Source organism: Caretta caretta, chromosome 1 (assembly GCF_965140235.1).
Source record: "Caretta caretta isolate rCarCar2 chromosome 1, rCarCar1.hap1, whole genome shotgun sequence".
Taxonomy (NCBI): Eukaryota; Metazoa; Chordata; order Testudines; family Cheloniidae; genus Caretta; species Caretta caretta.
The window spans coordinates 148,275,726-148,303,050 of NC_134206.1; the positions used below are offsets into that span (position 1 = coordinate 148,275,726).

A 27,325-nucleotide genomic window follows, 5' to 3' on the forward strand; every position below is an offset into this window, starting at 1 on the left:
CCTCATTTGGAACCAGAATGAGGAGCCAGGCAGCAGCAGAGGACACCCCCCCCCCCCCCCAAAAAAAAAAAAAAAGCAAATACAGTACAGTACTGTGTTTAACATAAACTACAGGGAAAAGGGGGGTGTGGAAACAGCATTTTTTCTTCTGCATAGTAAAGTTTCAAAGCTGTATTAAGTCAATGTTCAGCTGTAAACTTTTGAAAGAACATCCATAATGTTTTGTTCAGAGTTATGAACATTTCAGAGTTACATAAAACCTCCATCCTCTGAGGTATTCATAACTCTGAGGTTCTACTGGATGTTAGCAATTTAACTCTCACAAATAGTCCCATGGAAATCTAGGACACTTCACAGTAAGTAAACATCATAAATGGATAACTCATCAGAAAATGAAAGCTAGCCATATAACAACCAGATCTACATGTACAAATCTTGAAGTGAGCTGAGAATTTAACCAGTAATGTCAAACACATGCAGATATTGCGCTTGATCACACTTGCTAAATTAATTGTTACCATAGTTGGTGGTACTAATTGGCACTTTTTGTTGGCGGTTTCAGTAGAGGGGAGAAGAAATGAATATACATGAAGACTGTGCTTGTGTTCACTACCTTCTCATTTACAGTGTACACAGTTGACCCAAATTGGGATTATAAACCATAGAAGAAATTGATTTAAGGTTATTGTTACACAGTGATTCATATGCACTTCTTTGCTAAGAACATGTCTATCCTTTCAGTGCCTGGGTGACCAATCTGCTGCTCTAGTTGGACAAATGTGTTTCAAGGATGGACAAGCAAAAAATACGTAAGTTAGCACAACAATATTGCAAGCAAATATTAGATCATCTTTGTCTAGCCCTGAATGTAGGGGGTGTGGGGGAAAGCTGGATAAGGTTATAAAGGCTAAACACTAACAGTTTGTGAACACGAGTGTCTGCAATTCCTTCTTTTTTAAAAAAGATATTAAATGGCAAAAAAAAATCAATTCTGTTAAGGTTACCTGGCAATAGCTCATGCCCTTCCAGAATGTCTACTTCAGCAAAACTCATACTTATGAAAACCAGGAAATATTTAGTTAAAGTAAATGCCCATTCAGCCTTAACTCTGCCCTCTTCGAGTGGTGCCCCAGTAAGCCTATGTATTTGCACTCTGCTTTTGCCCTGTACTGAACAGGAGCTACCTATGCCTGCTCTACACTCACACACTTAGCCTACTCCAGAGAGAGACCACCACGCCTACTAAAGTCCTCCAACCCCTTCATCCTTGTGGATACAATACCATCAAATACTGGCCTTCGCTTTATCCATCACTATACTCTCAGACTACTCTTATCTCCCACCTAACTGCTAACAGTCCCCCCGGCAAGACCTCCCCATGCTCTGCTAGTGACATAACCTACACAGCGCAGCATTGAAATGGGGCGTACTGGATATCCCAAGTTACATGTTGTGTTGCTTCCCAGGATTATGAAGCACCTCCTTACTACCTGCCCTTAGCACGCAGAATACTTGTGTGTGCCTGCTGTGAGTCAGCTCCCTGCCTCCACTGGCAACACAAGTATAGGCACAGGTCATAGGCAACACAAGCACTCCACTCTCAGCCCACCCGGGCTCCACTATCCCTCGGTAGGTTAGCCACAGGCACATTCCAATCTCCAAGCATCTACCTGGATTTTACACTGGACATTTGCAGTATTCACAGCTTCCAAAAACTCAGTGCATCCCAGGATACCAGATACACCTCGGATTGCTGCTCCACTTAACACACAGCACTTGGATAAGTCTATAGTGAAAACAAGTAAAAGTGTATTTAGTGGAGTTAGAGATTCAAGTGGTAGCAAGTAGAAATATTGGAAACAATAGTTGCATATAAAATAAAAGAGCACGCACTCTAGAACCTAGACTGACTTAACTAGTTACTGTCATGACTTACAGTGAAAAGCTCTATCAAAATCCTTCCAGTGTATTATAGCCAACCTTGGCTGTGATTGCCATTCATGAGACAAGCCATGCTGTTAGCTTGCCTTATCAGTGCAAACATCCAGGGTGTTTCCCTGTACCTAGAGTTATCCCCTCCATCCCCCCTCCCCAAAAAACGAAAAACCCTGTTGTCCTTACTCGTAAACAGGATGCCTGCCGCTCCTGCTGGTTGTGGTTTCCTTTTGTGTCCCTTTCTTGTCAATTGCTAATCAAGAGCTTGTGAATTCAGCTCAAATTGAAGATAGGCCTGCATTGTGAAACAGACCACACAATATGCACATGACCAGCCCGAGAGAGATAAGTGTCTCTTTCCTCCTACCTAACAGGAGCATGTTTATCCCCTTCTGGGGACGTGCCTTAGCTCTCATACCTTAAGAACATATTTTTCAATACAGATACATAATTCCCTCAACATTACATATACACATATATTTTTGCAATGATTATGAAACCAGTTGGCGACTGGTTCTTAGTAGATACCTCACATGCTGCCTTCTGGTAAATATAATTGTGCATATATCTAACCTATAGGATCCCAATATGTACCCCCCTCTGTCAGTTGACCATGAACCTCTTGCTACTGCATATGTGTCGCTTTTTCCTTTCGACTCTTACACACAGGGATCAGAGAAGGGGCTTGCTCACATACCCGCCGAGGGCCATAGCCCCGATCACCACAAATTGCAATCCCATCTCTTTAAAGGCACTCCAGCTTATTCCTCAACCATTTAGTCAGCTACATCTAACACAGCGAATGCAGATAATTCCCAGTGGTTATTGACTGCTCCAGGGGGACAGAGTTAAAGTTGCATGGACATTTACCTTAACTCAGTATTTCCTGTTTCTCATAAGTTTGAGTTCTGCTGACTTAGACACTCTGGAGGAGCACAAGCTATGTTTGGGCAACCTTCACTCTAAGTTAATGAAGCTTTTTGCTGTTTGTTTTCCTAGGGTTTTGTTTTGTTTTTCGTTTTTAAAAGAAAAATGTTGATAGGCACCTGTAATTATCACATCGGTGTGCGGTTCAGACACATCTGTGGAGAGTTAATAAGTGCTCGCACTTACAAATGCTTTTTGTCAGTAGATCTCGAGGGAAAGTTATTTTTCTCCTTGTATAGATGAAACTATAGGGGAAACTGAGACACAGAGGTGACCTGACTTGGCCACAGTCACCCAGCAGGCCAGTGACGGAGCCAAGAATAGTCTGAGTCCCAGCCATGGGGGGTCTACACATCCAGCTGCAGCATAGGAGGCTCAGTGGTGTGAAGTGGCCCTTTCATTTCAATTAGGTGTTCTTAGCTGAATGAGAATACCCCATGGAGATGAATATAGCCTACAGCAATACGGCTTGGAGACATATGTACTCATCTGAGTGGGTGTTACCATCCCCCTCCACAGTGCAAGGGAGCCTATGATATGCATATATCCTCACCCCAGTCTCAGCAGTGTTGTCTTGATGCATTCTCCAAGCATGCTTGTTCTAAGCTTACTCCACCCAGAGAGGCAGGGCTTCCTCACATCCAGTCTGACATTGGTGGGTGGGGAGGATAGAGATTCCTAGAGGGATAAGCCTCCCACATATCCCTACTCACATGCAGTTGCGGGCAGGCAGAGGGGCTCAGACACCCTCAGGAGGACTAGCCCACTAGATCTCTGCTCACACAGGGGTGTGGAAAGGGTCAGATTCAGTAGCTGGGCAGAGGCCATTTCATCTCCCAACTCACAAAGTGGGTCAGGCAGAGGAGCTCAGATTCCCCCTCAAAATAGCAGTGTATCTGTGGACAGCCACTTGGGCTAGCTGCTCTGAGTACAGTCCTCAGCCAACCTCCTAATGCAAAATAGGGTCTTCACACAATATAAGAAAGTGTGTTCATTGCTAGTTGCATTTTGCTCAATATCCTTTCCTTAGTAATCGCCACTTTTACCATCTGTTATACTCTAAGTTACCATTTAACTCTCTTCTGCTTTACTGGAACACAAAATGATCTACATTACTGACATGAGAATTTTTTAACCTGTAAGAGCTTTTTTACAAATGCAGAGACTAAAAAATAATTTATTTTCTGGATGCATTTTACTTATCTCGTATGTATATATCAATTGTTTTGTCAAAATATACCTCTGAAATACTTCATGCGTTACTATTTTAAGCTAACCTGTTGCCTGCATGTTTGTTACAAAGGAATTTCTCACTGTTTTTAATTACACATTATGAAAATCTACTGTCGTTTATCTGAAGGGTTTTTTTATAAACATGTTTGTCAGCTTCATACTTTCGTAGAGAATTTGAAAATGTGCCACTCCCATTGTGTGGTGTTTCTGAAAATGTTCTCTCTCTAGTGAAAGTCTCTTGTAGCAGGGTGGATTTGATTTAAATCATGATTTAAATCACTAGTCAGAAAGACTTGATTTAATCATGGTTTTCTACATAAAAGTGCATTCTTGTTGGTTGTTATAACCTTAATACATATTATTCTTCACAACTCAGAGATAGATGTAGGTTTCATTTTCAGAAGTTACACACTATACAGTTTTAAACAGTGATTTATTTTGAAAACTTTTCAGCTTAGTTTTATAGCTATATCAGAAAATGAATTATTATTTGGTTATTTCCTTTACCAAAGGTAATTGAAGCAGATATTTATGAAGTTATTGGGAGGTGAACTATCTCCAATTCAACAGGCTAATCATTAATATTTGGAGGATTTTCTTGCCATGCTGTATTAGGAGGAGAACATCACCAGACATTTAAATTGTTGTTTCAGTTAAATAAAACAATGTTAAGTATTCTGGATTTTTTTTCTTCAACAGCAAACATATAATATTTTAACAAAACAAGCATATGTCTCTCACATTTATCTCAAGACTTCTTCTCCTTGTCCAGATCTATTCCACCCCCAACAATCTTGAATTTTTTGAAACTTTGCACTTTTAGAGCGGTAGGGGATTGACGCTGTGTACACAAATTTGCAGCGGGACAATAGGGTTGAGGTCTGTTTGTTTATTTTATTTAAAAACATTTTTTGCTGTTAACAAGCATGTTACCTCTGGAGACACAAATGGACAGTTTGAGAACTGCAAAACTAAGCATCTCAGATGGTATCTTCTAGATCAGGGATCAGCAACCTTTGGCATGCGGCATGCCAGTCTAAGCCCCCTGGTGGGCCGGGCCGGTTTGTTTACCTGCCGCGTCCACAGATTCGGTCGACTGCAGCTCCCACTGGCCATGGTTCGCTGCTCCAGGCCAATTGGGAAGTGGCACGGGCAGAGGGATGTGCTGACACCACTTCCTGCAGCCCCCAGTGGCCTGGAGAGGCAAACCGTGGCCAGTGGGAGCTGCAGTCGGCTGAACCTGCGGACGCGGCAGGTAAACAAACTGGCTTGGCCCTCCAGGGGACTTAGTCTGGCGTGCTGTGTGCCAAAGGTTGCCGATCCCTGTTCTAGATTGAGCATTGAGTCCCATTGGGTAGATAGAAAGATTAACCTAAATCTATACAGAAGCCTGTAGAACGCCATAAAATTGGGTCCTTAATCCATGAACTAATGGAACTCATTTACAAAACATTACATGAATATATTGTCTCATACTAGAGAATTAGAATTCATAATCCCTCTTCCATGATGAGAGATCTTTGAGCTATAATGTATCTTAATTAAAACTATCTTTGCTTTTGTCCTCCAAAAAGCATTTTATCAAAAAAATCCAATTTAAATAAAACGATTTTTTTAAAAAATCATTGATTTTTATCCACCCTGTCTTGTAGTTATAGTCTTAAAATTACTCATCCTATTACAAGCTCTGCAAACTGCCCTTCTTCCTTAATTGCTCACTTAAAAGTTGGAGACATAATTCAACTAAGATTTATACGAAGCTCATTTTATAAATTACTCCTAGACTAATTGTAAGGTGGTGGTGATGTTTTGCTATATTAAGTTGCCTTATCATGAAATGCCCATAACTCTGTGATAAATGAATGTCACAGATGTCTGTCTTCTGTTCCTGGTTCTTCATTTTCTTTTTATAAATTACTACCTTATGTCTTTTTCCACTACAGGTACGGAACAGGATGTTTCTTGCTTTGCAATACAGGTCAAAAGGTTGGTTGCTTGAATTAGAAATAGCTTGCTAGGAGTATGCATTTTTCAATTAAGTTGCTTCTCTTGCTAAATAAGCAGATCTTGTTCCATAAACCCTTCATACTCGATAGGAAAATGTATCACGTGAGTCACTTCACTTCCTCCTCATCCCCCTATAATATTTTGGAATGTGTTTTTTTTTTTTTTTCTTTTGGTGCAATGTCATAAAGTGCATAATGCACATAGGATTAAGCAAAGTTACCTTATGTTTTTAATGTAGAACAAATGTTAATAGCAGACAATTGAATATACGAAAGGTCAAAAAGGAAACTAGCTCATTTGTGCTCATGTACTCTCTTGTTAAGCTTCAGTCATTTAAAATAACTTCTGCAAAGTACCACTTTAAAACTAGTTTTTCTTGTTCCACTTAAAGTTGCTAATATAGTTCCTACAGATGCGGGAAAAGGGGCATCTTCTAATCTACAAGACTAGAAAGCAACATTTCATTCAACCTATGGCTTGGTGAAGCTCCATTTCCTGGCTCCTAACTTGCTAAAAAGGGAAATGACAGACTTTCATAATCTCACCCTGTTCTTTTGCATATGCTTTTCTGCCTCACCTAAACATTTTTCTGCCTGTTGATTCCCTGTTCCCCTAGCCGTCTGCTCCTCTTCTAGTCCCTTGGCAGTACTACATGAATACTTCAATTGCCTTCCTTCTGTTTTCTTGGAAATTTCTTTCTTCCCTAGCAGCTCCAGTCTAGAGATAGCTAAGCTTGAGTCTGCTCCTTGTTACCAGCTTCTTCTGCAAGCCTCCAGGTTCTTCTTTGCAGTGAAGACCCTGGAAGCTTCTGGAAATAAGCAGAATCAACAAGTTTCCATGGGTTGCGGATTGGGATCTGTGCTAAAACATTGGCTAATTTAGTTTCTAAACTTACTCACCTGTTATACTAAAGAATTTGTTTTTTCTCCTTTACTCTTTATAAATAAAGACCTCTCCTTCTAATTTGACTATTTTACAGTATTTTATGCAGTAATTTCTCTTAGAAATGTGACTCCTGACTTTTCCCGTTCAAGTAGTTGATGGTTTATCCATATTTTATTTTTTAGCCTGTATTGTCTGAACATGGCCTTCTGACCACAGTGGCTTACAAACTGGGAAGAGACAAACCTGTATGTTATGCACTAGAAGTAAGTATATGTGGCAATTGCTTCCCTCCCACACACACCTTTATGACCCTTCCCCTCCTCCCCCCCATTCTTGGAATCTTGATTCAGAAAAACTGTCCAGCAGATGGAAGAGTAAATCTTTCTATGTGCACAAAAGCCATAATTACGTCAACATGTTTATGAGAGACCATCTACACATACAGTAAACAAAAAGGAAAAAATAAGAGGAAGTCCTAACCTTCTATTCCATTCTTAAATATACACTGTTACCCTTAAAACTAATTATCTTCACTCCTCACTCAGGGCAAGCGTGACTAGGTATTGCTTTGTCATCTAATGTAGTGTTTTTTAGAGTAAACTTCTAAAAGATCAGGAGCATCTATCAAACCTGTGGAAGGCTCTATGTTCGTAAACATTGATCCTCCAAACACTAAGTACATGAGTAGTCACTCCAAAGTCAGTGGAACCATTCATGGGTCTGAAGTTTAGCACACTTTTTGTATCATCAGGATTTGGAGGTCTTAGGTTGGGATACATAAGGCATTCAGACCTCGCAACTGTGTATACAGAAGTCTAGATATGACAGCTCAGGGGCCTGCGACATAAAGCCAGTCTGACCAACAACTTCACAATTCTTCTTCAGGGGGGAAACAGATCTCTATGTGGTAGAGAACTGGAGTAGTGTTGACTTTCCTGCACCGCTGTGCTTTGACACTCCCCCAGCCCCTGGACGCCTGTGGCTCCAAAGTGGTGGTCAAATACAATTTAGAGCAGTCCTGGCGAGCCCCAGGGTCCTAGATCTGCAAAGATGATATTTAGGCGTTTTTGTCCCACCTTTCTGAACTCTTGAATTTTTTTATGCTAGAAATTAGTAAACTCCAGCTATGACCATTTGTTTTCTGTTTCCCTAGGGCTCTGTTGCCATAGCTGGTGCTGTTGTTCGTTGGCTACGGGACAATCTTGGTATAGTAAAGTCTTCAAGTGAAGTTGGTGAGTATTCATAACTTGTAAACGTTTTTTTCAAACTGAATAGAGGGCTGACACAGTTTTGAAGTCTCTAGTGTTGAATAAAAGGTCAAAAGATGCAAGTAAAATAGAAGAGAGGGACTATAGTAAAACATGCATAGATGTATAACCAGTTCTTTCTGCAATTACTAAAAAATACGTAAAATTACATTTTTTACATATAGCACTGTTGCTCGTCTAGGAAAACCTCTTGTTACTGCTGAAGTATGTAGAAATTACTAAGAGCTGTGCTACACTGACATAGCAGATTTATTGGCTCATTTAATATTGAGAAGTTTGGGATAAATAGTATACAGGTCTCACTGTGTAGTCCACTGAAAATTGTGTCATAACACCTACAAACTTGTTCCCATACTAAAAAATGGGGGACTGAGGCCCCAGACCTGCAGTGCACTCTGTGCAAGGGGTGCATGGAGTTCATTGAAAACTTAATACCTCAATTTGAAGTACTGTACCAAAAGACATTTAACTTGGACTGTGAATGTAATATCTGAGGATAATCCATTTTACCTGAGAATGGATTAACCAGGAGAAACCAGGGTAGCTAACACTTTTTTATATTCTTAGAAAATTTAACTAAAAATGCAGATGTGTAGTGCTTTGAAATTTTGGAACAGAATTGACTTCTGAAAAATTATCCAGATACATGGGATAAAATTTTGAAAAAGCCTGGTCAATGACACAAAGGTTCCTCAGTCATTTGGACAGCCTTGTAAGTTTTACACCAAATCTGAATAGATTTCATGTTTTGTATTACAATAAAAAAGGTAAGAGTCGAATATCGAACCTATTTTATAAAGTTAGGCTCCTAAATCCATATTTCGACATCTAAATAGATAGATCCTGAAGTGCTGAGAATCCCCAGTTCCCACTGCCTTCCGTGGGAGCTGGGGTTGCGTGATTCCTGCACAGCTTCAGCTGAACTTCTGAACATTTTAATGGTTCAATCTTCAGTTTTTGTCAGCATTGCTCAGCATTTAGGAACATATCTTTATTACCCTCATCTGTGGGTAATCCCAGAGAACTTCTTTAGAGGGAAAATGTATTATCTACACATGAATACTTTTCTAAAGGGGCATTGTCAGCATGAAACCTGTTCAGTTTCAGAAGAGTTGAAAGTAGTTGCAGATCCTATGCATGACCCTACTTTCTCCTCACCAATTTTTGTAGTTTATAATTGCATATTCCTATTCCTCTTCTTAGTGTCTATGTTTTCATCCACACAAACAGGGGAAATTTACTTCACTGTACAGGGGAAACTATGAAACAGACTCTACAGTATTGTCAGATGCAGAAAGCAAATAAGTTGGACGGGAGCGGAAAGAAAGCAATACTCATTTTTCAGTTAAGGTTGGCACGGGTGCTACCTTTAACGATAGTAGGTAAAACTTTCGAAAGTGCAACTCTTAAATATATTGTCCCTTCCAAGAACCAAATGAAATATCCAGAATTGCAAAGGGAGAAATAAAATGGCTCCTCATTACTGAAATCTAAGGATATGTCTACACAGGGGTTAGAGGGGTAAATTCCAGCTCAGATAGACATACCCATGCTAGCTTTGATTTGAGCTAAAGTGCTAAAAATAGCAAGGTAGCCATACTTACACCAACAGCTAGATAGGCTAGCCACACTGAGAACATACTTAGGATTTCAGATGGGATTGTACTCAGGGTGACTAGCCTGTCCCACCACTGCGCCTATCTTTAGTGTGCTAGCTCTGATCAAACTAGTGCAGGTATATGTGTCAAAGCTGGAGCTGGAAGGTGTCTTTTCCAGTGTAGACATAACCTAATTGAGCATTGCTCAGACTCTGAGGCATCTTGCTTTTCAGAAGAAAATAGATTCTAGTCCTGTGATACCAGTTTTTTGGTGTGTTCCTGGTAATGAATTTCAGCTTGTTTTTTTTCCACAGGGACCTATGCGGGGTTCGGTGATCAAATTTAATTGAATAACATTGTAACTGGCTGAATAACAATAATACAACCATCTAGATGTCAGAGTAGCCAGGTGTATCTTCTAACTGCAGTTGATTTTGTTAACTGTTTTCATAAATGTGTGGTGTCTTTGAAGTATTTTGTCTCTTAAATAATTTCTGGAGCAGATGGCAAAATTAAATGTTTCTTTAGACTTGGATGTATTTGTGCAAAACTAAAGGCTTTTTGTATGTGTGCTAGAAAAACTTGCTGCAGAAGTGGGAACTTCTTATGGCTGCTACTTTGTCCCAGCATTCTCGGGATTATATGCACCATACTGGGAACCCAGTGCACGAGGGTAAGGATAACAATTATATTTGCAGGAATGACTCATTATATTCTGAAAAATCCATAGGTGGCTGCTAGAGGGCAACCAGAACCACTAACCATCATGGACCTTTCAAAACACAAACTTCCTTGAATTTGTTTTTGGGTCACCGGAGAGCACCACCCCCTGCTGTCTCACCAAAGGGGCCTGGAGCAGGGGCTGCTTGTGGTACACAGCAGGTAGTGGTGATGGCGGCTGCTGCTCAAAAAAAAAAGTCATCTAAAATACACCCGGGAGCAGGAAGTTCTGTGTTCAGCATCCTTCCCCAAAACAAAAAACTCAATAGAGAAAGCAGGGAAGAAACCTACCCTGGAGAAATGCAGCTGGCTGTGGATGAGGGGAGAAGCCAAAGTCTCCACCTTACCTCAAGAGCCTGGCAGTCTATGGTAGGAAGTGTGGGGCAGAAATTAATTGTGATGGGTGAGTTTGGGAGGCAGTGCTCCAGAAGATCTCAACCTTCCTTGCAGTTGCATTGTCTGCTTCTTTCCTTCCCATTTTCAATGCTGGTTTCTCGTTCACTTTTAATCTGTCACAGGAAGAGTTGAGGATGCAGAGCTTGTGTGTCGTCTTCTCCTTGGACGTACCTCTGCACATACAGTACATGGCCTACTTCCTCTCCTCTAGAAGAGTCACTAGGAACCAGCAGGCAACAGCAGTAGGAAGTGGGGAACTTGGTGCTGAGAATTGTCAGAGTTCAGTTCCATCAGTGCTCCCCACACGTTTTCTGGATATTTTTAACTATCCCACTGTGAGAAGGGTTCTCAATGTGGGTCCCATAACTGTCGTTCCTTTTGGAGAGGACATATGCTCATGGCCAACTCTCCCTCTTTCCAGCTTATTGGATTCTGTCTAGTGTATTTGCAGGCCCCATCAGATTTAACCAGCTGTAGTTTCAAGTAGTAGTCTCTTCAAGTTTGCGCTCTGCTGCTGCTGAGTTTTCCCGGTCTCAGTGGGCCTTGGCAGTGGGACCTGTGGGAGCACCACAAGCATTATTTAAATGTGAAATATTTTTTCTTAAAACTCTTAAGAAGTCACTTACCCTTCCTTCTTTGAAAAAAAAGAAGGAAGGAGGAGAGAGTGGGGGAGGGTAATCTCACCTTTTAAAACTTTAAAATAGGCATCCCATTTAGTGTAACACCTATGCAGTCCTGTTGAACCTCTTGTCCACCTGTTCAAGATTTTTTTTAATTAAGACAAAATTTTGTATAAAAATATTGATGCTAATTTTTCAGGCCACTCTTCAACATTTGTTAGCTGTGACCCATGCCAAAATCAATTCTAAGAGAATGTCTAAAATAATATATAAATTGGCTTGTACTCCTTATCGCATCAAACTGGGTTTTTTGGCACTGTATGTTAATGCATCATTCAGATGTAGAACTGTTTGAAAAATTAGGTTGACTTGCTATCATATTCAAAGTACCATTGCTTGATGCAATTTATGTAAGGGCAAATACTGCATTACTTACAGACCCCAAACTACTTTTGTTGGAACTTGACTATTACTTGTTTAACGCAGACTGGGTAACAGTTTTACGTACCAAGAACATAGTCCTGTCCCCAGTGAAGCCCTTGTTTGAGAACTGAAAGAACAGATATATAGTATATGGAGGAAATCAGAGGTTCTTTTGAAACACGAGATGGTTTGCCTGGGGAAGTCATCCTGTTTGCATACTTCATCTCTTTTTTTGGGGGGGAACTAGTAGAATGTAACATTAGTTGGTTTGTTTTTTTCCCTGTGTGGCAATGAAATGAAGTATCCATGTTATAAAGATAATTGTGTTCTGTATGTAAAACAAAGACATTTTTAGGATTAAAATCCAAGGGGAGAATAGTCAATGGGATTTTAAAACATTACCATGAGAGGTTTTTATTCTATTTTCAGGTGTTCTAACTTTAAACCACAGTATCTATACGCAGTGCAATACGAATGTGCTTGAAAATCTCAGGTGTAAGACTGAAACATAATCTGACCAAGATTCGTGATCTTAGTCGCTTAATATTTGTTTTGTCTTAACAGTATTATCTGTGGCCTCACTCAGTTTACAAATAAAAACCACATTGCCTTCGCTGCATTAGAGGCTGTCTGCTTTCAAACACGAGAGGTAAAGGCAAACTTGCTCCTAACTTCTGGGGGAGGGGGGTTGTTTTTGAGTTTGACTATAAACAATAATGACTTGTGGTATTTAAAAATTTCTCCAACAAGCTGATGAAAAGATCCAGTTAAGTTTAGTAGCCCCAGATTTGTACATCTATCAGGACATTGCTGTGCTCAGTGTTCCAACACCTATCTGATTTAAGAGCCTAAATCTCATTTTCAAAAAATGAATCTAAATCTAAATCCCATTGATAGTCCGTGAGATTTAGGCTGTTAAATCAGGTAGGTGTTGCAATATTGAGCACAGCAGTGCTTCCCTACCTTTACACATCTGAGCCATAGTGCATATTCCACCTCTAGAATTGTTCTCCTCTGTAAGCGTTTCACCTTATCATAACAAATATTTAATATTACAGTGTCCGATGCTAATTTGGGCCCCACTGTGCTGAGCTCTTTGTGGTTTTAAAAAAAAAAAAAAAGTCAGTCCCTGCTCTGATGGGCCAACCAGTCTACCCCTACAATAAATCACAGCATTACAAGTTCATTCTTTTTATGAACTGCCATCAGTAAATCCTTACGATCCTCTTTCACCTCAGTTCCTCTTCCTTGCCCAAAGAACTGTGGAAGACCTCTAAACAACCTGTCTAGGCAGTCAAAGGTCTCCATTTGGTAGTCTGAGTCTCCGGGGTCAACTTTGTGTGAAGAGCCATCTTCTCGGCTCTAGAGGTTAGATATATTTTTATTCAGGTCTGATGTACATGGGCCTTTTAAGCATGGTTTGTAGACTCTCTACAAGTCTGTAGCAGTAATAAGAGTCTAACACCTTTCCCGTACACATATTTTAAGAGTATATGTTTGAGTAATGTGGGAGCAAACCAGTATTGTCACTGCCTGCTTTGTCTTTTGTGGATGAATAGGACTTCAGAGGAATGTTCTCAGTCTGGAATTCTTCAACACTCTTTCTTTGTATTGAAAGAGGCTCTTGTGTTTCTGCACAGTAAAATGTATAATATGTAGTGCTCTTCTTTCAGATTTTGGATGCTATGAACAAGGACTGCGGGATACCACTGAGCGAGTTACAAGTAGATGGAGGAATGACTAACAACAAGATTCTCATGCAGCTCCAAGCAGATATTCTATGTATTCCAGTAGGTAAGTGCAAACTGACTGTTTAGACTTCTCAAGAACACAGAGTCTAAAAAGCTGAACAAACTTCATATGTAAAGTATTAGCTTTTTTTGCTGCTGGCCCTTCCCATCACTGTTCGGGGGTGGGATGGGGATTTAAATAAAAGCGCTGGCTAGCCTGGTTTGTGGGAGGGGAGTGTCCAAGGCCCAATAAGGATTGTAGTATTCTAGAGGTGCTTGGCTCTTTCTGACTTCCGTTACTGAAGCATTACAGCATCATAGTAGAGGTCTAAGATCTGGTGCAGGTTCTTCTTACGCAAGGTTTCTCATCGCGGTTCAGATTCTAAACCCACATGTAGGTTGTTGGAGTCTGATGTAGAGGCCAGTTCACAAGATTGCACCCCAACTGCATCATATATATGGGGGAGCGCTAAACAAAATCGCCAGTAGGGTGGCAGCTGCTAGGAGTTGTACTCTCCCCCCCCCCCCACCGCCTTACCCTCTTCCCCCCCCCCCCCCCCTTTCATTCTGCCCTCTCAGCTTTGCCACGTGGCTTAAGTGGAAGGAAGTTCCATGACTCAAAGTGTAGAATGTGGAAAGACCGAAGAGAAATGTCACTGTGTTCTGCACCCAATGATGTGGGGGGAAGGGGTATCTCCCACATTGGCTATGAAGAGGTGGGTGGAGAAGGAAGAAAAGAAAATAATTTAAGGATTTTCCATGTATTAATGTGGTGAATGTAGTACAGAAACCTAGATAAGATCCCTCCCTCGGAAGAGGCCGGCTGAGGGGAATAAAGAGCCACTTCTTCAGGAAATGAAGTTTCACAGACCAAAGATATTGATGCAACAGCAGCGCAACGGGATTATAATAAAGGGCATCAAGCTATGCCTGCAAGGCCATTGTATGGTGAAAAGGCTCTTCAGCTCTTGAGACTGAGCGCCATTGCTCTAAGTGGGTTGCTCTTTAAAGCCTCTTGCAGTATTATACCACAAAACTTTTATAGGATTGCAGAACTTCAGCAGCAGTGAGAATAGAACACCTTTCCCAAACCTTTACTGTAATACTGCTGTGGCAATGTGGAGCTGCTGCGAATACTGATATGTAATTTATTAATGTGGTATCTGACCTGGCCAGGGTAGTTTCCATATAGTTGTATTGAGTTAATAGAATTTTCTGTGTCAGTGTGTAGAGCTAACTTAATACGGGTTGCTGGAAAAACAAGCAGGAAGGCAACACAATGGCTCCCAGATAAGAGAGCCCTGGCACACACTTCATAACTTTGAGAATCCCATGTTCTGTCTCCAGTGAAGTTGCGAGCCTTATTTTTGCCATGGCTGAGAGTTAACAGACCGAAGGGTTGTAAATAATTAAAGTGATGTGTTCCCTGAGAAGGGAAGGGATCAGAAAGACTGAGCAGAGACAGGAGGAAGAATTATCTCCCTCCTGCTTCCCTCCCCCCTGCGGAAGATGGAAAGACACCCGTCTAGCTAGATGTGTGTATAGTTTTTAATACTAATTTTCTCTGAAATGTTTTTGTTCTAAATAAATAATACTTAGCTTTAAGAAGGCTATTTGGTCACTGTGATAACCACAAGTCACTGACTAAGGAGGGCACAGAACTGCAGGTATTGAACATAAGTCAGGCTTGTTGAGGTAATGGTGGTTAGCATCTGGGAACCACAGCCCGAGGCTGTGAGAGAAGGCTAGAAGCTTGAGGGAGATGCACTCCATTGAGGTCAGACATATTAGACCAGTAACCGTGACAACTGTGTTTAAAGGGAGGTTTGCAAACTTTAAACCTTAGGGAAGCTAGGTGTAAAATAGCCCAGTTAGGCCTCTTTGTCTATGCACTTTGACCCATAAAGAAAGATGGTTTGTGTTCCTTTGTTTTACTTTAGTGAAGCCATCAATGCCTGAAACAACAGCACTAGGAGCTGCAATGGCAGCCGGAGCAGCGGAAGGAGTTGGAGTTTGGAGTCTGAATCCTGGGGATTTGACGGCAGTGACATGGGAACGATTTGAACCACAGATCAATCCTGAGGGTAAAAGAAATTTGAAATTTGAACTTTAAAAATTATCTGAAAACTCCCCAGCAGCCCCTTTCTGTTAGCATACATATAAATTTAAATTGAATGGTTGGCCAAAAGTTGAACACCCCACTGTAAAGATAGTTACTGGTAATTAGCAGTACCACTTCATAGAATCATAGAATATCAGGGTTGGAAGGGACCTCAGGAGGTAATCTAGTCCAACCCCCTGCTCAAAGCAGGACCAATCCCCAGTTTTTGTCCCAGATCCCTAAATGGCCCCCTCAAGGATTGAACTCACAACCCTGGGTTTAGCAGGCCAGTGCTCAAACCACTGAGCTATCTCTCCCCCCTACCACTCAGACTGTGGTAACAAGTCTGTAGTGCTTGATGCTTCTGGCTTTTTAGGAGGGAGGTGTGGGTTCTGTCTGCTTGCTTTGCCAATAGTTGGACAATAATGATGGAGCAGGCAAAAATGACTTAATACCAAAGCTCTTCACATAGGAGCATGTCGTTTAGTGTGACTGGATTTGGTGGCTTTTGGTTTCAACCAATTAAAAACTGATTAAAAAAATCCCACTTACCCCTCTGAGTCCTCAGTGTTGAAAATTGTTAGCAAAGGATGCTAGTGGCCCCTAAAGAGTCCACACAGTTGTCAGCCCACACAGGGCTGCAGAAGGGGCCAACTTTTTATAATTTTAGGAGAAACTTTTTCTATGTAGAGCAGGTCGTTATCTTTAAAATTAGCTCACTGTTATAACTAATGTGTCATCTTGTATTCATTATAATGCTAAGTTTCTGTCTCCAGAAGAACCTAAGAACAGATACATGTGCAAGACTCAAGCATTTCTCCCTTTTTATTAGAGGTTTTAATATTTGATTGCATTGCTCTTTGCACAATTTTTTTGTCTGGGTGTTTTTAACAGCAATAAATTTCTGTCGATTTCCTCTCCTAGTATATTAACTTCAAAGTGACTACTACTGCTTCAATTTCGATTATACTTACCAATCTGCCTAGTGAATTTGTAGGGGAAAAGTTGAGTTTTAAAGCCTGATTCTCCACTACCCATATCCCAGCATATTTAGTTTTACCTGTGTTGAGTCACAGTTGAGTCAGAATGACAGCAAATGACTGCTTAGGAACAGGTACAGCAGAAAAGGATCTGGGGGTTATAGTGGATCACAAACTAAATAGAAGTCTACAGCATTATACTGCCTCAAAAAAAAAGCAAACATCATTCTGGGATGTGTTAGCCAGGAGTGTTTTATAAGCAAGATGTGAGAAGTAATTCTTCTACTCAACTCAGCACAGATAAGGTGTCGGCTGGAGTTCTATTCAATTCTGGGCACCACACTTGGGAAAGATTTGGACAAATTGGAGAAAGTCAAGAGGAAGGAGAGCAACAAATGATTAAAGGTCTAAAAAACATGACCATGAGGACAGATTGAAAAAAGTGGATGTGTTTAGTCTGTAGAAGAGAAGACTGAGGAACTGTGGGCGGAGGGGATATGACAACAGTCTTCAGGTACACACAGGGTTGTTATAAATTGTTCTCCTTAACCACTGATGATAGGACAAGAAGCAATGGGCTTAAATTGCAGCAAGGGAGGTTTAGGTTGGACATTAGGAAAAACTTTCTAACAGTCAAGGTAGTTAAGCACTGGAACAAATTACTTAGGTGGGTTGTGAAATCTCCATCATTGGAGGTTTTTAAGAGCAGGCTAGACAAACACCTGTTAGGGATGGCCTAAATAATACCCAGGGCACGGCTACACTTGCAGACGTAGAGCAGCCTTCATAGAGCACAGTAGGGAAAGCGCTGCAATCTGTCCACGCTGACAGCTTCAAGCACACTGGCGTGGCCACATTTGCAGCACTCTCATTGGGCGTGGTGCATTATGGGCAGCTATCCCAGCATGCAAGTGACTGCAACATGCTTTTCAAATGGGCCGGGTGGAGTGTAACAGGGAGTGTGTTGTGTGAATGTGGGGGGGGGGGGGAGCGAATGGGTTTTGGGGGGGCTGAGAGCATGTCAGCATGCTGTCTTGTAAGTTCAGACAGCAGCAGACCTTCCCTCCCCTGCCCGCCCCCCCCCCCCCCCACACACAGAGCATTTCACACTAATAGTTGCTTTGTCTTGAAGCAGATAAGCATGCGGGCTGTCAGAAACAGCGCTTTCAAAGGGCATATCTGCATTCCTACAGTGATTCAAAAACAATGAGAAGAGTGGCCACTTGACTTAAGGGGATTATGGGATGTTTCCGGAGGCTGATCAGAGCGCAGTAATGCAATTGCACTCCAGCGGGGGGCGCAGCAAATGTTATTCCGCTCGCCAAGGTGGAGTACCAGGAGTGCTGTAGCCGTGGAGTCAGAGCGCTCTATGTGCCTTGCCAGTGTGGACGGGTGTTGAGCTAGTGCGCCTGGGGCTCCTTTTATTGCGCTGTAACTCGCAAGTGTAGCCAAGCCCGCAGTGCTGCCTCAGTGCAAGGGACTGGGGTAGATGACCTACAGAGGCCCCTTCCAGTCCTACATTTCTATGATTCTAAGTGAAATGCAGTTGAGAATAAAGTCTGTAATCCTTACTCTATAAATGTTTAGAGCTGTGAAGAATTGATAAATTGCTAGTTGTTCATGCATGAGTCTCTTTTTTTATCACTCCAGATATTCTGTTGTAATGGGGATGAGTTCTTAAATAACTGCTGTGTATTCTTTGGGAAATCTTTGCAGGACAGAGGTTTAATGGTGAATTTAATGTGTGGAAATCTAACGTGAAATTACATTAATTCCTCTTTGTGATTCCAGAAAGTGAATATCGCTATGCCAGGTGGAAGAAAGCTGTAATGAAATCAATGGGCTGGGAGACATCCGAACCTCAGGCAAATGGTAAACCATTATATTTTATACTTCAGTGACTAGCACAAGTTGAAGGTCCTTCAAAACATCAGTAGCCCTCTACATTATGGAGATGTATTTTTCTCCTGTAAAAGACAGAAAAAAACCTCGCTTTTTATTACATTTTAGCACTTGGTAACACTGAACTGTCTATCTCTGCTTCTAAGCAAACAGCATTTTAAGGTTTAAAAATCTTTATCCCTGGAGCTCTGAAATCAAGGTATTTAACCTTGTTGAATAGTTATTCCTTTTAAAATATAAACTGTACTGTTGAAAGGATAATGGCCTATTTCCTTGTTGACATTATCAGATCCTTTAATTGAAAAAAGATATTATTTGCAGTAAAAGGGCTATAGATGTAAAACAAATCAAACAGGAAGTGGATTTTCCTATGTAACTTTTAAGGAGATTTACTTGTGATGCTTAAGTCACTGCAAAGATATTAAAATCTTGGGCATGTATACCAAGAGCAGACTGTAGCTTCCTCTGAACTGCATCAGTAAAGATGTCTGCAGTAAGAGAACAAACATAGTATAAAGCTGGAAGCTATGAGTTAATACAGCGGTTCTCAGACACTTCCATAATGTGGCCCCATGCTACAAAAGGAAAATGTTTTAGGACCCTCATGTCCCTATTTTTTAAAAAAAAAAGAGGGGTGGAGAGAGGGGAGGGCAATAACTCCTTGAAACTGATTGTGACCCACAGGTTGAGAATCCGTGTACTAATTATTATGAAGTAAAAATAACATGGGACTGACTATATGCCCCATACAGAGAAAGCAACAACTTTCTGAACAACTAAACAGTAGCTACATTTTTAAAGTAGCATATCATTTCATACTCTGTGGTATCAGCAAGTTCAATTTAAACAAAAGCTGCCCGAGTTGGAGTGTAATCATCAACTGATTAAGAATAATCCCATATGGCTAGATTCAGGCCTATAAAATAAGGCTGATTTTGATTTGAGCTAAATGAGCTATAGAAATGGTCCATGCAGCATGCTGCCCTCTCTGTGAAAGGGCAACCCTTCCTCAGAGAGAGAAGTTGCAACTTTAGATCCTTGCAAAAGACATTCTCAACTCATGTTAGTAAGGTAAATGAAGCACTGGCCTAAGATCAGTGAAAGTATTTCTGACAATGTTTGAGCTAGACTGCTCAAAGTAGATTATAATATACGTCTTATTTGGGGAGGGAGAGAGATTTAAAGCACACAATGCTATATGTATTTCTCTAGAGCACACAAAAAATACAACTATATTGCAATGTTACAAAAATTGGATTTAAGAACCAAACTCACGAGAAAATGGAGAGGTTGAGGGGGAAGCATTTTGAAAGAGGGAAGCTGCAGCAACAAGAGGGAATTACTTTGCTCCTGGGAACAGTTTAAATGCATATTAATTGGACATCTTATTAATTCAGTGTACATTTAAATACTCAGTTCATTGTCATTTTTTTAAAAAGGATTGGACTAGGTACACATACCTCATTTAATGTCACAAGCGCAAAAAACAAATTTATCTGGAATCCCTAGAAGAGCAAATACATAATCTTAATACAAATGACAAAAGTTCTTTTTCAGTAAAATGTCAGTTGTGACTGGGATGCCTTACATGGGACAAACTCGAATGTTATGTACCCTAAAATCAACAACAGCCAGAGAATGAAGTGCGTATACAGGGTGTTTCCCCATTAACAGAATTGAAAATTCTTCCAGCCCTCAAAAAATATGCTTATTTCCCTTTTCACTTAAAGTGATAAGCAGTGTGACAGGTTGGGTCACAGAAACTCCTTTGGGACTGCCACCTGGTGTGCTGAGACTACCTCTGAGCCCATTTTCCCTGGAAGCTCGGGACTTCAGTACCCTGTCATGTTGAGCCAGACCCGCTAGCCTGCTGCAAACACAGACACAGGTCTGAACCATGTCCCTCAAAAGCTGCAGGCTTAACTGAAAACAGCTTAAGAATTGCTTCAGTCTCCAACATCCAGATACCCAGTTCCCAATGGGGTCCAAACCCCAAATAAATCCATTTTACACTGTATAAAGATTATACAGAGTAAACTCATAAATTGTTCGCCCTCTATAACACTGATAGATATGCACAGCTGTATGCTGCCCCGGGAATTAATACTTGCTCTGGGTAAATTAATGAACAAAAAGTGATTTTATTAAATATAATAAGTAGGATTTAAGTGGTTCCAAGTAATAACAGACAGAACAAAGTAAGTACCAAGTAAAATAAAGCAAAACATGCAAGTCTAAGCCTAATACATTTAAGAAACTGGTTACAGATGAAATGTTCCAATAAGCTTCTTTCACAGACTGGACTCCTTCCTGGTATGGGCCCAATCCTTTCACTGGTACAGTCCTTGTTCTAGCTCAGGTGGTAACTAGGGGATTTTTCATGACTGCAGCCCCCTTTATTCTGTTCCATCACTTTACATACCTTAGGCACAAGGGTGGAAGCTTTTGTCTCTTTGGGTCCCCGCCCCTCCTTCTAAATGGAAAAGCACCAGGTTTAAGACTTGATCACATGTCCTGTGAGACCCCCCCCCCCCCCTCCGCCTTCATTCTTCCCGACCTGACTCATAGGAAGGCTTGCAAATAAACAGAGCCATCTACAGTCAATTGTCCTAGTTGATGGGAGCCATCAAGATTCTAAACCACCATTAATGGCCCACACTTTGCATAACTAAAGTAAGACCTCAGAGTTATATTTTATATTTCCAGTTTCAGATACAAGAATGATACATTCATACAAATAGGATGAACACACTCAGTAGATTAAGCTTTGTAATGATACCTTACAAGAGACCTTTTGCATGAAGCATATTCCAGTTACATTATATTCACACTTATTAGCATATTTTCATAAAATCATATGGAGTGCAATTTCACAAGCAGAATATAACTATTTACCAAAATCTACTTGCAGTGATCTTAGGTTACCACTGGGAGAATCTTTGGTATTTGCCTTCACTCTTATTTTGGAATAATTGTGCTTGCTTTCTGCTTGTGGCTTTATGCTGAATAATATTAGAGATGGGCTCTACCTAATAACTTTTGAAAGAGGATTCTGGATCCAGATTCAAATGTATATGGCTTGGACTTCTCTATATGGCATGCATGTAACACTTTTAATAACATTTTTGTGAATGTTACTACTCTTTTTTGTAACTTTTTTGCTGTTCATATGATTCTTAACGCAAATACTGCAATTTACATATATTTCTCTTTTCGTTTGCTTGACTGGAAACTCCTTCTACTGGATGACATCAGGTGACTCTAGTATCTTCTCTAGTCTGCCTTTGGGTTTTTATATAGTGAGTAGCATGATAATGTTAATCGGAGCAAAGTACATCTCAGGTTAGTTATTTGAACTAGATCATTCTACAGGGTCTCTACACTAGTTTAAATGTTCTTATCTTCCATTTGTTTGTTCTCAACAAGAAAGTTTTCAATGCTATTTGTTGCTCATGCACACAGAGAAAAGTTAAGGGTGGGAATTAAACCTATAGTTAATAAGAAAATGCAGGTGAATGCTGGAACTCTATTTGCAACTCATCCCGTTGCGCTGTAAGTTCTTTTTTGTTTTTTTGTTTGTGCAGAATTCTTACCTGAAGCAGGAGTTCTGCATAAACACTTGAACTGTCCATGGTGCTTTTTTGATTTGATTTGTACATAAACAAGATGTACCCTTTGGAGCACGCTGACAGAGAATCATATTCTGTGCAGTAGTGTGGCATAACTGGGAGTTTAAAATAAGAGTTTTAGCCTGTGTCCTATACTTCTTTTCTTTTAAACTACTTTGAGGGCCTGGCTTAAAGACCTAAAAGGGCAAATGTATTTTCAGCTCTCCTTGAAAGAGAGATAGGAGTTCAAACAATTTGAATATGTGTTTTCAGTTCTGATCCACTTGGAGCTATTGGTCTGTTTGTACAGACTTAGCAAACTAAACAGCTTCATTATTTTGCTCATATACACTTTTCAATCTTCTCTTGATGCCGCAGTGCATCCTGTAATATAACTAACTAGATTTGTCCATGTATATAAAGTGAACAGAGCATGGTGGGCCTATGCATTTTAAAAAAACAAACTTTTTTTAAATGGGAAGAATTGTGTGCATGTGCAGTGAATATTTATTTTCAGAGACAGTCCTTTGTTTAAAAGTTAACAATAGATTAACAAGGTTTAAAAATAGTGTCCTTTGAACAGCAGAAACACAAATGTCGTATGTGTATACATTATTTTGCTTTCTTACCATATAGACCCACGTGGCTTATTTTGAGCTTTTTGTTTTAAAAAAAATACAAACGGCAAGTTTTCAGCCTGAAGCAGATACTTTAACAGCATAGTGGCCATACATTTCTGAAACACTGACCCAAACTGTTAATGACTCTGGAACACTGTTCTAGTGATCTGAAAATAATTTTTCTATTCAGTCTGTTGCTCATACTGTTCAATGCTACTTTTTCTTGCATTGTGTTTTAAAGATTGCGTGTGGCCTGTACTTCTCAGAAATTTTTATGGTAAAAATCAAATTGAGAGGCTTGCCTTTGATTTACTAACTCTGGAATATATCCGAAAATGAGTTTGATGAGCTGCCACTTAAGTGGATAGTGCAGCACTCGAAGGCGGGCCCTGGCTGAGAAACCCAGTTACAAGTCCGTACTCTATTAAAACAAATTTGTACAAGTAGGTACATTTTTAACAAGCTTAATGAGAACTCTTCAGTTTTAATTGAAGTACTGATTCCTGACCACATCTGGGACACCTACAACAATATGAAATTTGACATTAGAAAGCAAGTCAATACTGTGCCCATTTCTGCTTATGATTATTATTATTTTTTTTTAAATGTTGGGTTTATTTGTTTAAAAATGCTTTGTCCCGTAATCTAAGTACATATCTAAACTCTCATGCTTGGAACCAATGTGAATCTTAATTCCTTCCCACCCACTAAAACTAAGTCTTATCAGCTCTCACATGACACCTGCAGGAATAAAGGCCTGGGAAAACAGAATCTCTGAATCACTCTGACCTTCAGATCATGTTCCTCCTCTTGTTTTCAAGTTATCATGAAGTGAGGGTTCACTGGCTAAAAACAAACTTCAAAACCTCAGCTATATTTTTAAAAGAAATTTAAGGCAGGCATGCAGAGATGGGCTTTTAACATATTATTTACATGGTAGGCTTCGGGGGTGGGGAGGATATAAAATTGAAACTGGTTAACAAACTCAAAAGGGAAAAATCCCTTAATTAGAAGGGACTTCCCTCTTTAAAAAGTCACGTTTGGTCACATGCTTTCTTATTTACAGCAGCATAATCCCACTGGCTCATTTGAGTCTTGATGACTGCATTGGAGCTGCAGTGTCAATTAGAAGATTATTTACTTAATTTAACTGAGGTTAAATTTCCTGTCTTGTATGCAGTGAATCAGCACCAGGCAACAACACAGTTGTTAATCATCTGCCTTCTGGGCAACCTCGTGATACTAGAGCTACTGCAGGGGGAGAAGAATCTCTCCTTGCTAGGACAGTATCTGGAGCACTAGTGCAGCAAAGCCATTTTATACAGAAGCTGCCAAATTGTAAATTGTCCTGTAATGTAGTCGCTTCATCACTGCACCAGAAATCAAACAGGAATCACTTAATTATTAACACCTAAAGATGTCAGAGTATGACCCTTGCTCCAAAGGAAAAAAGACTAATGGTGCATCTAATAAACATTGTTTTCATTAAAAAGAGGAGGAAGAGTTGTGGCACCTTAGAGACTAACAAATTTGAGCATAAGCTTTCGTGAGCTACAGCTCACTTGATCGGATGCATCACAAAAACTTATGCTCAAATAAATTTGTTAGTCTCTAAGGTGTCACAAGTCCTCCTTTTCTTTTTGCGGATACAGACTAACACGGCTGCTACTCTGAAACCCATTGTTTTCATTGTAACTTATGTAGCATACTGAGTCCTGGAGCTGCAATCTCATTAGATTTATTTTTTAAGCTTAGCTGCTTGACTTCTCACTTGATGTGAGATCTCTAACCAAACATAAAATAAAACCTTGGGTGCTTTTTGAAGTTTCACTAATTATTTCTTGTAGTGATTTTTCTTATTTTGGTGAAAATTAGCATTCTGTCCTTAGAGTTGAAACTGAAGCAATGTCTCCACATGGTGTATTGTGCTGTCCAAGTTACTTCCTCTGAAAGATGGTATAAAAAAGATGGTATAAAACTTCTGGTTAAGATCCCACAAAGGGCGGCATTGGCCCTGCTGATGAGGCTATCTTCCAAAACATGTCATATAATTCCACCTACCTAAATTCCTCTGCTATTGCACGTGTATGAGACATTCTTCCTCACCTTTTGTCTCTTAAATTGTTGGGTGTTCTGGTGGCTACTGCATTCAACCAGAGAGATGGCTGTGAAATTGCAAACTAGTTACAGATGGGCATAACAGCACCTACCGCTGAAATGCAGAAAAATCTATGCAGATTGGCTAAATTAGGATTTTAACTGTGGAAAGCTGATCCCCATTTCAAGAAAATGAAGCTAAGAGCATCCTATTTCAACCCCTCCATGTGACATTAAATGTGTTGTGGTACATTCTGTACTTTTGATGCATAATCTTTTCTGTTTAAGGAATTGACAAATGAGGCTACTTAATGGATTACCGGAATATGGCCTGTTTGGTTTATGTACGAAGAGAGAAGAATCCAGTTATCACCCAATATGATGGCACTGTTTGTTTGTTTAGTTAATTTATAAACTGATCTGTTGTCTGACCTACAGAGACATCTAAGGTGGTGGATTTCTAACTTGAAATAAGGAAAGTAAGCTCCCTTACCCCCCTGCCTCCCCACCCCCACCCCCACACAAAATATACCATTCTTTTCTCCTCTCTGACCTCCATTTAAGTATCCTTTCAAGGTCCATAGGTCCTAACTTTGTTTGAGGACGTGCCATAAATAGAAGTTGTAACCTGTCTAATTGTTGGTACTTTATTATAATGCATTACAGTAAGCCATAAAACAGTTAAATTATTTCCCAGCTGCTGTGAATTAGTTGTATTTCTATGGTTGCTAAAAGGATTTTTTGTTCAGTGGCTGCTGGATTGAAACATCTCTATTGGTATAGGGTTTTTGTTTTTTTAACACTGACTTAGTACCGGACACTTTAATATCTGCAGACTCTTCTTAAATATTGATCAAAACATTAAATGAGGTTTGATTTATTGTCTCTAGTATACATTCATGGGAGGATCATTGATAAGAACTATTTAAGACACTAAATCCTAACTCTGTCTCTTGGAAGGGAATAGGGAGAATCAACTTTTTTCATAAAGGCCATTTTTGTACATTTGCATTGTTTTGAAAGCCAGATTTTACACAGGCACGCTGTTCACAGGAGAGCCTCGTAGTCCGTAACAACTGATAGCCCTTACAGTTAAAGGGATGTATTGACCTTTGTTGTCCCATGCTGTATTTGGGCTTTTCTCATACCAGTTTAGGATACCACATGATGCACAAAACTTTAGAAAGATGCAGCTATTGCTGTTTACACAAAGAGGATCCACTCTAAATAAGTTGTTCTCCCTCATCACTTCATGTTCTTGATCACATTTAGTGTATCTTGGGGACAAAAAGCTGCTTCTGAATGTGCATGACCATGTTTTTACTTAATGAGCTTGTTTTGTGTCCTGAATTGTGATGTTTGCAAGCCCAAATCCAAGCTTTGGGATACACAAACTTGAGTATCCAAAACTAGACACTTAAGGTCTAAGCCACAAACTTAGAAATTGCCTTCAGTCCACTTAAAAATGTAGACCCGGTATATCTAAGATGATCATAGGAAAAGTGACAATCTGACAGTAGCAACATAAATTATTTAAAAGCTTATTTGGTAGGGCAGAGAAGATGTTTCTGCATATGCAAGATGATACTAATGTTACAGTGACACTGAGGAGGAAAGTCAGTGTGGGAACTTTCCTGTCATTTATTTTGAATATTTTTCATAGGTGCACTAGGAGCTGAAGGGAGTGTTTTTGTGTTCAAAAGCTCTCTCCTGGTCTGTTTTATGCAAAAGCAGTCATTCGTTAAAAAAGCTTTATTTCTTCCATAAACTGTAAAGGAGGAGCTAGTAGAGAGTAATAAGTATTGGAGCTGCATAGAAGTTCAGGTCTGTACATGTTTTTAATATAAACTGCCTTTTTATTATCAAGTGCAATGAAGTCTGAAAACATCTGCTTTTTAAATGTTCACTGAGGAATATATTTTCCCATTGATGCTTATATAACTGATTGATACTCGTGGGAGTCTTCTGCATTGGTGGAAATATATAACCTCCCTTCATACCCATAATCTGTTCACTCAGGCCTTATGTCACTTGAACATACTTTGTCCACACTAACTTCTGTAAATACCTAGTGTTTGGATACATGTAGCAATAAAGGTTTCTGGTTTTCAATATGTATTCAGATGTAATTGTAGAAGTATACTGAAGGAGGAATGTAATCACTAAATAATGGTAAAACCACAAAGCTCCTCAACTTTACACAATTCTCAATCTTCCCTTTGTGACTTACTCTCTAGAATCTCACATCTATACTACAGGGACTACATTGGCATAG

At 40.0% G+C, this 27,325-nt stretch overlaps 1 protein-coding gene across 4 annotated transcripts in view; it reads left to right on the top strand.

Annotated features, from left to right (window-relative positions):
* GK (glycerol kinase) overlaps window positions 1-26,537 on the top strand; it is a 44,220-nt gene extending 17,683 nt beyond the window's left edge. For 2 of the 4 annotated variants that reach the window (XM_048863515.2, XM_048863525.2), the window contains 11 exons: window positions 742-809; window positions 6,039-6,081; window positions 7,170-7,250; window positions 8,141-8,219; window positions 10,430-10,526; window positions 12,577-12,661; window positions 13,686-13,806; window positions 15,683-15,826; window positions 18,615-18,695; window positions 21,981-22,067; window positions 25,339-26,537. In XM_048863515.2, coding sequence (XP_048719472.1) covers window positions 742-809; window positions 6,039-6,081; window positions 7,170-7,250; window positions 8,141-8,219; window positions 10,430-10,526; window positions 12,577-12,661; window positions 13,686-13,806; window positions 15,683-15,826; window positions 18,615-18,695; window positions 21,981-22,067; window positions 25,339-25,352 — 900 coding nt within the window. In that variant the 3' untranslated portion in view covers window positions 25,353-26,537. The other 2 variants (XM_048863545.2, XM_048863535.2) reach the window with 2 other exon arrangements.
* Window positions 26,538-27,325: the final 788 nt, after the last annotated feature.